This window comes from Pongo pygmaeus, chromosome 6 (genome assembly GCF_028885625.2).
Source record: "Pongo pygmaeus isolate AG05252 chromosome 6, NHGRI_mPonPyg2-v2.0_pri, whole genome shotgun sequence".
NCBI classification, from domain to species: Eukaryota; Metazoa; Chordata; class Mammalia; order Primates; family Hominidae; genus Pongo; species Pongo pygmaeus.
Genome location: NC_072379.2, coordinates 10,384,232 through 10,400,071, shown reverse-complemented (window position 1 = coordinate 10,400,071; position 15,840 = coordinate 10,384,232). Strand labels below are relative to the sequence as shown.

The 15,840-nt window shown below is 55.8% G+C and overlaps 1 protein-coding gene across 1 annotated transcript; it reads left to right on the top strand.

Moving 5' to 3' along the window:
* Positions 1–9,571: 9,571 nt before the first annotated feature.
* NAT16 (N-acetyltransferase 16 (putative)) lies at positions 9,572–13,955 on the top strand. The gene is made up of 3 exons (XM_063667135.1): positions 9,572–9,973; positions 10,940–11,164; positions 11,803–13,955. The coding sequence occupies exons 1-3, from the start codon at positions 9,572–9,574 to the stop codon at positions 12,373–12,375; spliced, it is 1,200 nt and encodes a 399-aa protein (XP_063523205.1). The 3' UTR covers positions 12,376–13,955.
* The last annotated feature ends 1,885 nt before the right edge of the window (positions 13,956–15,840 follow it).

The window sequence follows — 15,840 nt, the reverse complement described above, 5'->3', positions numbered from 1 at the left end:
CAACCTCCACATCCTGGGTTCAAGTGATTCTCTTGCCTCGGCCTCCAGAGTAGCTGGAATTACAGGCACATGCCACCATGCCCAGCTAATTTTTGTATTTTTAGTAAAGAAGGGGTTTTGCTGTGTTGGCCAGGCTGGTCTTGATCTCCGGACCTCAAGTGATCCACCCACCTCGGTCTCTCAAAATGCTGGGATTACATGTGTGAGCCACGGCGCCTGGCCTATCTCCATTATTAATGGCACTAATACTTGATTGGCGCTTTGTTCTCTCTCTCTCTCTCTCTCTCTCTCTCTCTCTCTCTATATATATATATATATATACACACACATATATGTATGTATATATGTGTGTGTATATATACACACACATACACACACATAGATACACATATATATACATATATACATATATACATATATACATATATGTGTGTGTGTGTGTGTGTGTATAGAGAGAGAGACAAGGTCTCGCTCTGTCACCCAGGCTGGAGCACAGTGGCACCATCAGAACTCGTTGCAACTTCAAACTCCTGGGCTCTAGCAATCCTTCTACCTCCGCCTCCTGAGTAGCTGGGACCACAGGTGCACATCACTGTGCCCGGCCAATTCTTTTATTTTTGTTAGAGACAAGGTCTCACTATGTTGCCCAGACTGGTCTCAAACTCCTGGCCTCAAGAGATCCTCCTGCCTTGGCCTCCCAAAGTGTTGGCATTACAGGCCTGAGCCAGGAGGATCATTTGAGGTCAGGAGTTCGAGATCAGCCTGGCCAATATGGTGAAACCCTGTCTCTACTAAAAATACAAAAATTAGCTGGGCATGGCCGGGTGCGGTGGTTCATGCCTGTAATCACCGCACTTTGGGAGGCCGAGGCGGGTGGATCACCTGAGGTTGGGAGTTCAAAACCAGCCTGACCAACATGGAGAAACTCTGTCTCTAGTAAAAATACAAAAATTAGCTGGGCGTGGTGACACATGCCTGTAATCCCAGCTACTCGGGAGGCTGAGGCAGGAGAATCTCTTGATCCCGGGTGGCGGAGGTTGCGGTGAGCCGAGATCACGCGACCGCACTCCAGCCTGGGCAACAAGAGCGAAACTCTGTCTCAAAAAAAAAAAAAAAATTAGCTGGGCGTGGTGGTGCAGCAGCTACTCAGGAGGCTGAGGCCGGAGAATCCCTTGAACCCGGGAGGCGGAGGCCGCAGGGTGCCGAGATCGCGCCACTGCACTCCAGCCTGGGCGACAGAGAGAGACTCTGTCTCAAAAAAAAAAAAAAAATTCCTATGGGATCTAGTCCATAGCTTTCTCAGAATCTACTTTGCTCTTCTGTAAAATGGCTAAACAATCTGCCCTCCCCTACAGCGTTATGGAGATTAAGCTACAGTGCTTAGTAAACATTGGGTGGTTCAGTGGTTCACACCACATCACCACCAGTACTGGGTAGAGGGTAGTCCTGGAACCTAGGCCAGCCACGCCAGGGTTGTCTCCTCTCAGCCAGATCTCTCCTCCATCCCAGAATAGGCCGCCTCCCTGCAACCTCTGAGCACTCAGGAAGCTGAAAGCCACTTGTTCTCTAGCTGAGAGGAAAACCGGCTCTCCTAGATGTCTGAGAATGAAGCCTGGAACAAGATGGCTTTCCATTGGCCCAGTGAGCGGTTTGGAGGCGGGACTTACAGTGACAACTTGCTTCTGAGTGGCTTGGACATAAGGGGAGGGGGCCGAAACATTGGGATACTTTTAATTCTGATTGGCTGATGGAACTGGAAGTGTGTGAATGTTGGACCAATCCAAGAGTTTGTGTTGGTGGAAGGTATGGCTTCTGGCGAAAGGGGCGGGATTAGCATATGATGGTCTCTCCTTTGGCCACTAGTGATTTTTTCCTTGAAACCTGTAACTTTTTGAAGTTCTTTCCCATCATGAGGCATATGGCACCTTAACTGCAATCTGCAGTTTGGTGAGACGCACAGTGTGTTAGCACTTTCAGAAATCAGAAATGGGGGGAAGTCCTATTAAAAAAATGTTGAATAACTTGTCAGTTGCATTTTGCCCTGCCTCAGCCTAGAAGTCCTGATTCTCATCCCTTTAACCCTTGGTGTTATTCCTGTTTAGCCCTTTAACCCTCGGTTAGAATTCCTGTATGTGGGATTCCAGGAACATGACCTTCCTTCTTATTGTATTGGCACATCCAATGGGATCAGTTTGCCTGATTATGAAGTTATCACCTCGGAAAGTAAAAAAAGAAAAAAATGGAATAAGATGGGTGAACAATGAATTTTGGGGTGGGGGAGAGGGTAGGGGGAGCATGAGAGCTGGGCAGCCCCTGGAGAGAGGACTCCAGCAGACCTTGAAAGGCCTTAACATTCATTATTCCCTGCATCAGCCGGGCGCGGTGGCTCACGCCTGTAATCCCAGCACTTTGGGAGGCCGAGGCGGGCAGATCACGAGGTCAGGAGATCGAGACCATCCTGGCTAACACGGTGAAACCCCGTCTCTACTAAAAATACAAAAAATTAGCCGGGTGTGGTGGCAAGCGCCTGTAGTCCCAGCTACTCGGGAGGCTGAGGCAGGAGAATGGCGTGAACCCGGGAGGCGGAGCTTGCAGTGAGCCGAGATCGCGCCACTGCACTCCAGCCTGGGCGACACAGTGAGACTCCTCTAAAAAAAAAAAAAAAAATTATCCCTGCATCTCCAAAGCAGTTTACAGTTACTAAAGGGCTTTGTCCATCACTTTCCTGGCTCCTTACAAGGTAGAACTGAAGGTGTTCTGATCTCACTTTATTTATTATTTTATTTTATTTTGAAATGGATTTTCGCTCTGCCGCGCAGGCTGGAGTGCAGTGGCACGATCTCGGCGCACTGCAACCTCTGCCTCCCCGGTTCAAGCGATTCTCCTGCCTCAGCCTCCCAAGTAGCTGAGATTACAGGCGCAGGCCACTGTGCCTGGCTGATTTTTGTATTTTTAGTAGAAACGGGGCTTCGCCATGTTGGCCATGCTGGTCTTGAACTCCTGACCTCAGGTGATCCTCCCACCTCGGCCTCGCAGAGTGCTGGGATTACAGGCGTGAGCCACCGTGCCCGGCCAGGCCAGGCTAATTGTTGTATTTTTAGTAGAGACGGGGTTTCACCATTTTGGCCAGGCTGGTCTCGAACTCCTGACCTCAAGTGATTCACCCGCCTCGGCCTCCCAAAGTGCTGGGATCACAGGCGTGAGCCACTACACCCAGCCTTGAGGTCACTTGATAGGTGGGTTGGAGAACCTTGTAGGAGTTAAGAGCCTGGGCCACCGGCTTATTAGAGCAGGGGCAGCGCTGCACCCACCCGGGTCCCAGCTCCACACTTCCCTCTTCCTCCCCAGCCACCAGGATCAGCGTGGGGTGCAGAGCCTCCTGCGTGCAGAGGTCTGTGTGAATGTGCCTGGGTGTGCGCTGTGTACCTGGAGGTCTTTCTGCCTGCTGTCCCGTGGGGTACATTGTGGATTTAGGGGCCTTGTGCACCCGGGGAACCAGGGTGCTCGGGCACCCACGCAGTGGTGAGAAGATGGAGAGGTCTTGGCCTCGCTCTGCCCTTTTTAGCCTTTCAACTTCTGTCTCTTGATGTCTCTTCGCCTTCCCGGTGTTCTAGGATTTCTGATTCCCTCTATCAGTTTCCGGGTACGAAGGCTCGGAGTCCCCTTCCCAGCCGCTCTTACAATGGAGAGAGGAGATTTCATTGAGGGGTGGCTCCTGGAGGAGGGGGACTTCAGGGCAGTGGGGGACCCCGGGACAGAGAACAGAGGTGCTGGGCATGGGGTGGGGAGATAACTAAGCCAGCAACACCAGCATCACCACCACCAAAACCCGAGACACCACCAGCCTCAGTCCCACTCCCCAGCCGGGACACAGGGCGGAGTCTCGCCAGTAGGACTTGAGGCCACCCAGCTGCCCAGGGCACACCCCGACCCCCGGCCCCGCCAGCAGGGCACGAGTCCGCTCCGGATCCGTCCCGGGTTTCTCCCGCGTCGCCGGGGTCTCCGCCCCTCGGAGCTGCCGCCGGAGCGTCGCCGCGGGAGCCACGCGTGCCACCCGAACCCCTGAACCGATGGGCGTCCCGGCCCGCGTCGCCAACGGAGCTGCGGCGCTGCCCCAGCGCTGACCTTCGACGTTCGGATCGGGCTCCGACAGCGCGGCCGAGTCCCCGCGCGTCATCCTCCTTTGACTCTTGGGGGATCCAAAGGGAACTCTCTCTTGGCACCGGGGGTGTCTGCGCCCGCCGCCCGCCCCGCTTGGCTTTGCGGCATCTCGGCCCTGGCTCCAGCTCTGGCTCCGGCGAGGTAGGGGGGCGGCCGGGCCTGGGGACTGGGGAGGGGGCTAGCGTGCTCCTCCACCGCAGAATGGGGCAGCAGAAGGCCACCGCCCCCCAGGGGGACCAAGCGGCTGCGCCCCCTTCTGCCCAGCCCCTCCCAGTCCGAGGACCCAGAAAACTGAGTCAGAGGCTGCGCTTCAGGTGTCCAGAAGCGCTCCCCCGCCCCGCTCTGTTGCCATGTCGCTGCCACCTGTCCCCAGGGTCCGGTGCCCAGGGGAACCCCCGCCAAGCAGATCACTCCCTTCGCAATCTCCCTCTCCCCCAAGCCCAAGCCCGCAATCCGGGATAGAGGCAGAGGGAAGACCCTCACTCGGGAAGACCCTGCAGGACAGCCCCCCTCCTCCACGACTGGCCCTCTGGGGCCATCCCCCCACCCCCTTTGGGTGGGCCATCTTCCTCAGCCCCTGCCTCTGCCCACCGCCTAGGCCTTTCCTCCCGCCCCCACTTCATCGCCTCTCCCCTGTCTCTGTTTCCAAGGTTGTTCTCTTACAGCCTTTTTTCTGACTTTCTTTTCCCCTTGATCCCTTCCCCTCCACGGATCCCCGCCCCCCATACCCCGGGGCGAAGGGGGTGTGTCACGCTCCTTTCTATTTACAGTGTCCAGGGGAGGGGGTGCGTGCTAGGATTTTTTTTTTTTTTTTCATCTGCTGTGCCCGGAGTCACGAGGTGTCATGTCTGTGATTCGGTGTCGAAGCCTCCTCCAGCTTCCCTGCCTGTGTCCCCTGCGGCCGCATCTCCTGTCCGCTTTTGTCTGCTCTCTGCCTCCATTCCCGTCCTTTTCGCTCTCATCTTTGGGCGCTTTGTGCAGCTGCCTTCTTTGTCTCCGCCTCTCCGGCGACTGGGCTCTCCCTTCCCTCCCTCTCCTCCCTCCCCCAGTGTCAAGAAGCCATCAGTCTCAAGGGCATCGATATTTCAGGTGTGTGGGGTGTGGTGGGAGTGGGGTGCGGGTGGGTGGGCTCCTGGCATTCCCAGCTCTGACTCCGATCATGCCCAGCTATGACTCCGATCATGCCCAGCTATGACTCCCATCACCCCCTCCCCAAAGAGATCATTCATATTTATGAGATTTAAAGAATGTCCCCAAGGATGTGGGTGTGGGGATAGGGATGAAGAGAGAAATGTTATTCCTCTTTTTTTTTTTTTTTTTTTGACGGCGTTTCACTCTTGTTGCCCAGGCTGGAGTGCAATAGTGTGATCTCGGCTCACCACAATCTCTGCCTCCCGGGTTCAAGCGATTCTCCTGCCTCAGCCTCCTGAGTAGCTGGGATTACAGGAATGCGCCAGCACGCCCGGCTACTTTTTTTTTTTTTAAGTAGAGAGAGGATTTCTCCATGTTGGTCAGGCTTGTCTCCAACTCCTGACCTCAGATGATCCGCCTCCCTTGGCCTCCCAAAGTGCTGGGATTATAGGCATGAGCCACCATGCCTGGCCAAGAAATGCTGTCCCTCTTTTAGGAGGGCGCTTGGTCCAGGAGATACCTGGACTACATTTCTGACAGTGCCCTGGACTTACCAGCTGCCTCTGCCTCTGCCTAGACATCTGATGAGAGTTAAGAGTTCCATGGAGCCAGGCTGGAGGGTGCTGGACTGGAGGGTAGGAAGTGGTCAGCATGTGAAGCAAGGGTTACAGGCCAGCCCACAGCTTTGGCTTGGCCTGGAATCCCTGACCTGTTTTATTACTCACCTCCTCCAAGGTTTAAGGACCTGGGAACCTTTGTTCATGTCCCCCAAAATGGAACAGGGGTAGAGGTGGTGCCTGGGTTGAAAGATGGGGGATGCATTGGAAAGTTCTTCCTTCCCCGTGACTCTGGGAACTCCCCACGTCCACCCCTACCCTTACCTCCCACCACAAACAACCTTATCTGAGATGTATAAATACCATTTGGAAAGGGTCTCCCCACTGTAAGCAAGGGAAGGAGACTGGAGCCAAATGTCTTGAATGAGTCAGGTGGGTTCCAGTCTACCGGTTGCTCACAACTTCTCACCTTTGCGGGTAGTGAGGGTATTGCTGGAAGCACCACTGAACCACTAGTTTGCATTTTCCTGGGACCCATGAACAGCTGGTTCATGTTGCCTGGAGCTGCAGATGGAGTCAGGAGCTAACTTGCTCTTCTTTGGGACCCATTATCCTCAGAGCGTGGTGCAAGAGGTCTGGGGCTTGGGCTGGTTCCAGGCATGGAGGCTGATGTGTTAGCATAGGGATTGCTGACAGTGTGGGCCAGACAGTGAGGGAGTTCCTAGCAACCGCATCTCTGGTTCTTCATCAGCTTATCCCACCTGGGCCCTTCAACTCCTGTTCAAGGACCCAGTAGTTCCCCTCCTTGCTCCTCAGGCTGGGTTCAGAGATCCAGATACACTAACAACAGATCTTGGCTGGGCATGGTATCCCAGCACTTTGGGAAGTGGAGGTGGGAGGATCACTTGAGCCCAGGAGTTCAAGACCAGCCTGGGCAAAATAGTGGGACCTCCATCTCTACAAAAAATTAAACATTTTAAAAAGTAGCCAGGTGTGGTGGCACACGCCTGTAGTCCTAGCTACTCGGGAGGCTAAGGTGGGAGGATCGCTTGAGCCCAGGAGGTTGAGGCTGCAGTGAGCTATGATGATGCCATTGCACTCCAGCCTGGGTGACAGAGCGAGACCCTGACTCAAAAGAATAAAATAAAATAAACAAAAAAGCAACAACAATAATAATAAGAGGTCTTCCCCCCCTGGCCTGGAAGCCAAGGAAACTTAACTTTTAGCCTGGCTCTGCCCAGACTGAGTCACCTCGGGCAAGGCTCTTAATCTCCTTGATTGTGAAAAGAATGGGTTGAACCTGATGGTCTCTAATGGCCCCAGCAGGGCATCTAAATCCTCTGAGCCTGTCTTCCTCCTCTCCTCTGATAATTCTGGCTCCATATCCAGGTAATCTCCAGGTGTTGGAATCAGATGAAAAAGAATCAGAAAACAAAGAAGGAGATGGAACTCTTGTCTTGAAGCTTGGTTTGTATAGCAAGCATACTGCATTTAGGCAAGCTCTGTGTATGGCTTGGAAGTGCAAACCACTCCTTGGTCCCACTGCTGGTCAACCTTCCCCAAACCTAGGTCAGACTTTTGTAAAAAAAAAAAAAAAAAAAAAAAAAAAATTCCAGTTAAGTCAATAAGTCAATGTCACCCCCACAGAGTAGCTGGTCTGTGTGCCCTTGGGATGTTGGTTAATGAGGCTTAATGTAGGTTATCTGAGGTGAGCATTATAATTGGCTGAAAGAGTGAGGGGGGATTTGATTGGTTGATTTGGCTGATCTGGAAGAGACAGGCCCAGAAATAGAAGTTGCTGGGACTTGGATAGGGGGCTTTCTCTTTCATTTTGGTGGAGCTCCAACAGAACACTTTTCAAACGGTTCCTAGTCCTGGAGTGGACAGAGCCCAAGTCTCCGTATGGGGAAGGGGGCAGAAGGAAGGAAAGGGGCGGGGGTGGGGGGTGTTGACTGGCTTGGAAAGAATGGCTTGACATTTTCTTCTTCTTCTTCTTTTTTTCTTGAGACAGAGTCTCACTCTGTTGCCCAGGCTGGAGTGCAGTGGCTCAACCTCGGCTCAGGCTCACTACAACCTCCACCTCCCGGGTTCAAGTGACTCTTGTGCCTCAGCCTCCCTAGTAGCTGGGATTACAGGCGTCCACCACCATGCTTGGCTAATTTTTGTATTTTTGGTAGAGATGGGGTTTCGTCATGCTGGCCAGGCTGGTCTCGAACTCCTGACTTCAGGTGATCTACCCGCCTCGGCTGAGCTGCCGTGCTGGGCTGGCTTGACATTTTCTAGTGGAGCTATCTATCTTGCTTATATTTGAATGCGTATGTCAAGAGGTGGAGGTGGGGGGACGGGGAACTGGGGCAGCAATATGGAGGATATTTGGGGTCTACACCCTTCCCCTTTGCCCTGGCTGGGATTGTAGCTGGTAGTGGCAGGAAATGGGGTGAGGGTGAATCCTCCACTGTTCTCTGGGAACTTTCTTGTGGACCGGGGGGTGACAGTGGGAGTTTCTTTCTCATGTTGTCCTTGCAGAGGTCTTAGAGAGGTGATGGGATCCTTGAAGGAGTGTACCTCTTTTTTTTTTTTTTTTTTTTTTGGACACAGGTTCTCTCTCTGTCACACAGGCTGGAGTGCGGTGGTGTGATCACGGCTCACTGCAACCTTTGTCTCCTTGGCTCAAACGATCCTCCCACTTCAGCCTCAGAGCAGCTGGGACTACAGGCCCACTGCACCACCATGCCCGGCTAATTTTTTGTATTTTTTGTAGAGACAGAGTCTCACTATATTGCCCAGGCTGTTCTTAAACTCCATGACTCAACCAATCCGCCTGCCTTGGCCTCCCAAAAGTGCTGGGAGTACAGGCATGAGTTTCCGTGCCCGGCCTTCTTTTTTTTTTTTTTTTTAAACTACCCCCAAGTGTCTTTTTTCTTTTGCCTGGGTTCCTGGATCTGGGGCTGGTCTATGGGGATCTCACAGGGTTCTAAGTTTCTGACTGTTAGGGAGCATCCTATAAGAGTGGAGTGGGTAGAGCTGAGATTTCTGGAAGCTGGTGGAAAGAGGGAGGGAGCTGGGAGCCCTCCACTCCCAGGGTCTATGTGGACAGCAGAAAAGAAAGGGTGTGGGCCAGGTACAGTGGCTCACACCTGTAATCCCAGCACTTTGGGAGGCCAAGGTAGGAGGATCTCGAACCCAGGAGTTCGAGACCAGCCTGGGCAACGTAGTGAGATCACTATCTGTATTAAAAAAAGAAGAAGAAGAAATGAAGAAAGGGGCCAATGTGGTGCCTTTCACCTGTAATCCTAGCACTTTGGGAAGCTGAGGTGGGAGGATCACCTGAAGTCAGGAATTCAAGATCAGCCTGGACAACATGGTGAAACTCTTTCTCTACTAAAAATACAAAAATTAGCCAGGCATGGTGGCCCGTGCCTGTAGTCCCAGCAACTCAGGAGGTGAAGGCAGGAGAATAGTTTGAAGCCGGGAGGCAGAGGTTGCAGTGAGCCGAGATCGCGCCACTGCTCTCCAGCCTGGGCGGCAGAACGAGACTCCGTCTCAAAAAATAAATAAATAAATAAATAAAATAAAAATAAATAAATAAGTAAAAGAAAAGAAAAGAAAAAGAAAGGATATTTGTGTAGGCAGGGGCATTAGGACCGTTTGTGTGCAGGGGCCCAGATGTGGAAACAAAGGGGCTGATCCAGGTGCTGAATTCTGTTTTTTTCTGCAGAGTCATGAAGCTGGAAGCCAGCTGTGGCACAGCCACCTCAGAGGTCCCTAAGCCGGAGAAGGAGACTGCCCGAGATGCAGAGCCAAGCTCTGAAACCCGGCCGCAGGAGGTGGAGGCTGAGCCCAGGTCGGGATCGGGGCCTGAGGCTGAGGCTGAGCCCCTGGGGGCCGAGTCAGGGCCTGAGGCCAAGGCCGAGTTGTCGGGGGCCGATCCTGGGTCAGGATCGGGGCCTGAGGCTGAGGCCGAGCCATTGGACTTCGTGGTGGCCACGGAACGGGAGTTTGAGGAAGTGCTGGCCATCTCGGGGGGCATCTACGGCGGCCTGGACTACCTTCCTAGCCGCTACCACAGCTGGCTCCGGGACCCCGACCGCACGGTGGTGCTGGCCAAGCGCAACGGAGGCGTGGTGAGCCCGGGGGCAGGGCCCAGGTGACATGGGGTGAAGCCACCTGCGGGTGCGTGGATCTTAGGAAGAGGAGGATGAGAGCTTCTCCCCAATCTTCGTCCGGATGCTGAGGAAATAGAGCCTGCTTTGGGACCAAAGCGCAGGGCGTGCAGTGCGGATCCAGGGGCTATGTCAGTGAGGGTGGTGGGGGGAGGACTCCTAAAGCAGAGGGACCAGAGGGACAGGTGAGCGCTTGAAAGTTTGAGGATCCATTGGAGGAGTTTCTGGGGGTAAAAGCAAAAGAGGTGGAGAGCAGGAGAGAGAGGGGAGGCTGGGGTGGGAGCAGGAAGAGCTTAGAGTTGGGCTGGGGGAGGAGCTAAGAGGAAATGGGGCGTGGCAAACTCCCGGGGGAGGAGCCAAGGAAGGGGCGTGGCGAGCGGTCCGGAACTTGACACACTCGGAGCTGGAGCATCTCAAGAGGTGGAAGGGGCCGGGCGCGTCGGCTCACGCCTGTAACCCCAGCTCTTTGGGAGGCCGAGGCAGGAGGATCACTTGAGGCTAGGAGTTCCAGACCAGCCTGGGCAACATGCGAGACCCCTGTCTCTAAAAAATAAAAATAAATAAAAAGCCGAGAGTAGGGGTGCGTGCCTGTGGTCCCAGCTACTAGGAAGGCTTGGGGGTGGGGGGGATCGCTTGAGCTCAGGAGTTTGAGGCTGCAGTGAGCTGTGATTGCACCACTGCGCTCCAGCCTGGGTGAGGAGACCCTGTCCTAAATTAAAAAAAAAAAAGTGGACGAAGCCCCGGCGAATGACAGTTCTGCCGGCTCTGTAATCTGAGGCCCAAGTGCCGTGCCACCCCAGGCCTGGCCTGGTGCCCGGGTGGTGACGCGGAGTGCTCAGCGTACGGGAAGAGGAGAGCCCAGTGAGCCGACAGCCCTGGCAGGGGCGGAGGCGGGGAGGGCCCCGCGCTAACGGCCTCGGTCCGCAGATCGCGCTGGAGTCGGTGAACGTGATCGACGCCGGGGAGACGGCGCTGGTGGAGGGGCTGCGCGTGGCGCCCTGGGAGCGCGGGAAGGGCGTGGCCGGGCTGCTGCAGCGCTTCTGCTCGCAGCTGGTCAAGCGACAGCACCCGGGGGTCAAGGTGGCACGGCTCACCCGGGACGACCAGCTGGGCCCCCGGGAGCTGAAGAAATACCGCCTAATCACCAAGCAGGTGAGAAGGACGGGGAGCTCGGATGGTTGGGCCTCTCTGCTGGGGCATACGGAGAGACCCTCCCCACACCCAGCAGAACACGGGCTTGCTCTCTCTCTGGGCTTTACCGAGTGGCGCGGCCCATGAGCCTTGCCCTGGGACTCCCAGTCCTTACCAGACCCTTTGACCCAGGGGAAGTCAAACTCCCGACTCCCAGCCTGAAACCCTAGTCCTTACTTCCCAACTTCGGGGACCCTGCCTCCCCTAGGATCCTGCCTCTGTTCAGGGACCCAAGCCTTCTCCTCTGAGCCTTTGTCCTCTGCGCCTCCCCAATCCTACTAACTGATCGGCCTCCCTGGCTTTCACGTCCCTGGAGACCCGGGGACCCGCACCCTCGGTTCCCTGGCTACTCCATAGTGATCCCATCTCTTCTTGGGAATCCACGTACTGGGAGCCCGTGCCCCTGGTCCCTGTCTGCTACCCTTGAAACCCAGACTTTCCCATACCCCACTCGGCCCGGAGCACTCAAGGTCGCTCCTCCAGAGGGACCCAGGTGGGAGCCCGTGGGCGTGAACGCGGGAGTGAAGATGCCTGCCGAGAGGCGCCGGGCTCGCCAGCCCTGCCGCGCCCCACCCCGCGCTCACTCGTGCCCCCCGCAGGGCATCCTTTTGGTCCGATTCAACGCGTCCGCGCTGCTGGCCCGGCTGGGCGCGCGGCTGGCGGCGCTGCGGACCTCTGGCACCTTCTCGCCGCTGCCCACCGAGGCCGTGTCCGAGGCAGGCGGCGACGTGGCACGCCTCCTGCTGTCGCCCTCCGTGCAGCGCGACGTGCTTCCGGGCGGGACCATCATCCAGGACTGGCAGCCCTACCGGCCGAGCGAAAGCAACCTGCGCCTGCTGGCGGCCAAGGGCCTGGAGTGGCGCGTGGACAGCCGCGCGCGCCCGCGCGTGCTCACGCTGTGCACGCGCCCCTTCCCCATCCCGCACGGAGGGGACGGCACTTGGCGCTATCTCAACATCGACGCCTTCGGTAGCGACGGCGCGCAGGTGCAGAGCCAGCTGCTGTGGCACCTGCAGCGCCAGGCCCCGCGCCTCGCCGGCCTCAACGTCATGTGCCAGCTCTTCCTGGAGCCCCAGCTGTGGTCACAGCTGGCTGACTTCTGCCAGGCCGGGCTGGGGCTGGAGCTGGTGAAGGGTTATACTGAACAGTACCTGCTGGAGGCCGACATCTGAGGCCTCTCCTCTGGCGGGGAGGGGGAAAAAGACCCACCCCCTTCCGCAGTTTCCCCAGCCAGCCTCTTTCCTGCCATTTCCGACGCTGCGTCTCCTGGGAAGTCCCCTCTGACTCCTGCCCTCCTGTCCTTACCGGCGCAGGTCCCCCCACTCTGTCCCTTTTCCCCTTACTATCTTGCCTCTAGCTCCCCCAAACACCATTGCCCATTCCCTGACCTGAACTTGCGGACTATTGGGTGGGGGGTGGGGGTGGGGGCCTTGAGCTGCTGTTATCCACCCTCTCTTTTTCCAAAGAACTGGTCCCCGCAGAGGCTTCAGAGTCCTTCCTTCCTTCTCCATCACCTCAGCCCGGGCGTGAACTCCCCCTTTCCTGGCTTCTCCCTTCTGCCCCCTCGTGGGTGGAAGCACTCAGAAGTGTGTGGGATGCCCAGCCTCGTTCCCGAGCGCAGCCGCCCAATCCGCGTTTCCTTTCTTCCTCCTGCCCTTCCTAAAGCCCTAAAAACTGGCCCTGCACTGCCCTCCCCACCCCAACCCCCTCCCCCTGCTCAAGCCTCTAGTGCCAGAGATCAGTGCCCTCTCTCCACTTCTCTCTAGCTCCTCATCCTCATCCTCTCTGGAGCTCTACGACGCTTAACACCGCAGTGCCCATTTTTCTGTCCCTGTTTTCCTTCCCATCACCAGCCCAGTGTGCAATCCAGAGAGAGAGAGAGAGAGAGAGAGAGAGATACTGTAAAATGAAATGTATTTAGAATGCTCCCCCATTTGGGTCCTTGTTCACCTGGCGATGCACTTTCTGAGCCTGCCTCTCTCACTGGGGTTTCCTCCAGCTTTGCACAACGTTGCTATTTCGCAGGCTCCCCCGTGCCCCAGCTCACCCGAGCCGGGGTGGGGTGTGTGTGTGTGGTGTGGTTCTAGCTGGAGAGTTTGGTACAGTGGAGGGCAGGTCCCTCAGCCTGGCATAGGGGCTGTCTCCTGGTTCCAACCAGGCCGCCTTCTAGTGCAACTGGAATTCCCACCTCCTGGTATTTCTGGACACCACTCCCCTTCTCTGGATCATTTATGCTTTTAGAACTTTGAGAGTCTTCTATTTAATTGCAAGTAGTAACAGCTGCATCTGCACAGCGCTGTCTCCAATACTGGTTCCCCACATCAAAGGCAGAGGGAGAAAACAGAAGGCTGGGAAAGATCAAAGTGACTTCTAAGTCATTCAAAGTAGCTAGAAGCCTCCCAGCGAATAGAACCCGGGTGTCCCAAGCCTAGAGCATGACCTAGAACTTCACTCTGTGTGATGATGTTAGCTCGAGCTTCTTGTTGGGCAATGCATAGTTGCTAGGAGAATGTTGACAGTGAGTTCGGGTTCGCTGGGGATGGGATCCGAGATGTGGGCAGAGGTGGACACCAGCTGGTGGAAGAATGTGGACAAGGTGGGGGGTGGGGGCAGCCGCCGCTTCGCCACTTTCCCCAGCTCTGGTTTTGCTACTGTGCTGCTCTCCTTGGCTGCTTCCTGTGCCTGGCCACGCTGCCACCCTCCTTGTCACAGTGACCACGATTGTATGACAATAAAATGGACCTTTTGGCCACCCTCTGTGTCTGTTTCACTTCCCAGTGGGGAGAAATGAGACACATTATCTTCCCCTTTCCCCAGCAGCCTGTATCAGAGAGGATCTCTAAGCCCTGTGGCAATGGGGCTAATGACTTCCCGGGGAGAGGGGGAAGGTGGAGAGGGGTTCTGAGGAGGGCTGCTGGCTGTGCGCCCCTACCCCATCCCTGCCAAGCGGAGGAAAGAAGCCGCTGCTCAGGACCGAGGTGGGCAGCAGCACGGCCTCCTGACTCGCCCCGGGCCTTGCTTTTCCCTGGACCTGGGAGTCGGCTGCTACCCAAATTCTGTGAGTTCTTCTCCCAAGTCCCACTTGGCATCCAAGACCAGCTTCCATCAGCCAGGATCCAGGCATCTAGCCCCCAATTCCAGACTCGCCCGTGGCCAGCCGCGCTCGCTTTCCCCTTTTCTAGGTGGGCAACCCGTGGTGGGTGGAGGAGGTGGAGAGAGCCTGGGCACCGCCCCCGCGGAGCCTGCTCTGGATCGGCGGAGACTGCGATCCCCCAAAGTAACACACGGGGGCGCCAGGACGTGCGCGGACGCGGGAGAGGCAGCACAAGGTGGTTTTCGTCCGTGTGAGTGTGTCCGTGGGCGTCTTTGTGTGTCTGCGTTTCTGTACATGTGTGTACGAGTCAGGGGGTGTCTGGGTGGGATGGATTCGGGACAACGTGCCTGGTGTACCTCAGAATCAGGTACCTCAAGTGGTTTCTTTTCTGTTTTTCTTTTTTGATGAGGACGATGCTTGATATGTTACTATGTACGTGTGGACGGGGAGGCAGGCGACTTGTGTGTATTGTCGAGTGTGCACAGCGCAGCCTGTGAGAACCTGCAACCGCGTCTTGGATTTCTGAAGTCGCATTCCTTGAGGGTTTTGGCGCCCCTCCCTCCACCTGGTAAAAGGAATGAATGAGAACACTTAGAGCACATCTCCATTGCCCTGCACACATCTCCAGCCTAGGTCTGGGTAACTGCTAGGCTAGGTGTGACATTATGTTTGTGTAAGTGGGTGTGTCTCCGCATCTCAGTGTGATTCTGTAGGACAGTATGTTATGTGTGTGACAAGTGGAAGTTGAAGGAGGCTGGTTCAGGATGACAGAAGTGGTTTTCTTTCTCTTGGTGGATACCACCTTGATGGTGTGTGTGTGTCTGTGCGTGTATTTGAGTGTGTGTGTGTGTGTGTGTGAGTCTCTTCAGTGGGTCTCTCTTCGTGTCTCTCCCCATCTCTGTCTCTTTCTCTCTCTTTCTTCGTGACTCATCTCTGCGGCGTTGCCCTCCCCCGCTTGCTGGGTCTCCCCTCCCCCAATCAGGAGTGGGTGGGGGTCTGAGGGCGAATGGGACCTCGGGACTAAAAATCAGGGTGGGCACCCCCTTCCCATCACTCATCATTCCAGACCCTCCCGTAGCCCCCAGCCCACCCCTCAGTCCCTTCCCCAGGACTCCCCAGCTCTGGGATGGGGAGGGGATAGGGGAAGAGTGTGTTCTAAATGGGGTAATTTTCAGGGGGCCTTCAGCATCTTCTGTAAGTTCAAAGTGGAGACCCCTTCCCCTCTCATAGTGTCCCCTCCCTGCCTGCCCCTCCACCATGGCTGACGCAGTTAAAGGCTGCAGAGGTGAGTCACCGGTTGGGGGGAGGGGGAGGAGAAGAGGGGAACGGTGAGCTTCGGGGTCCACAAGCCCCTGCTCTCTCTTTCTCTCCCAGACCTTCTCAGGGAAAAGACCCAGTGCTCTTCCCCACTCTCCTGGTTTTCCAAATCTTCAGCTTGGAACCCTACGATGCTGGACCCCATCTTCTCCAGCTACCCTCTTGGAGGGAGATTCAGAAACAAATACAAAGAGAGGTGATGGATTCACACAAACAAGTCAGAGCC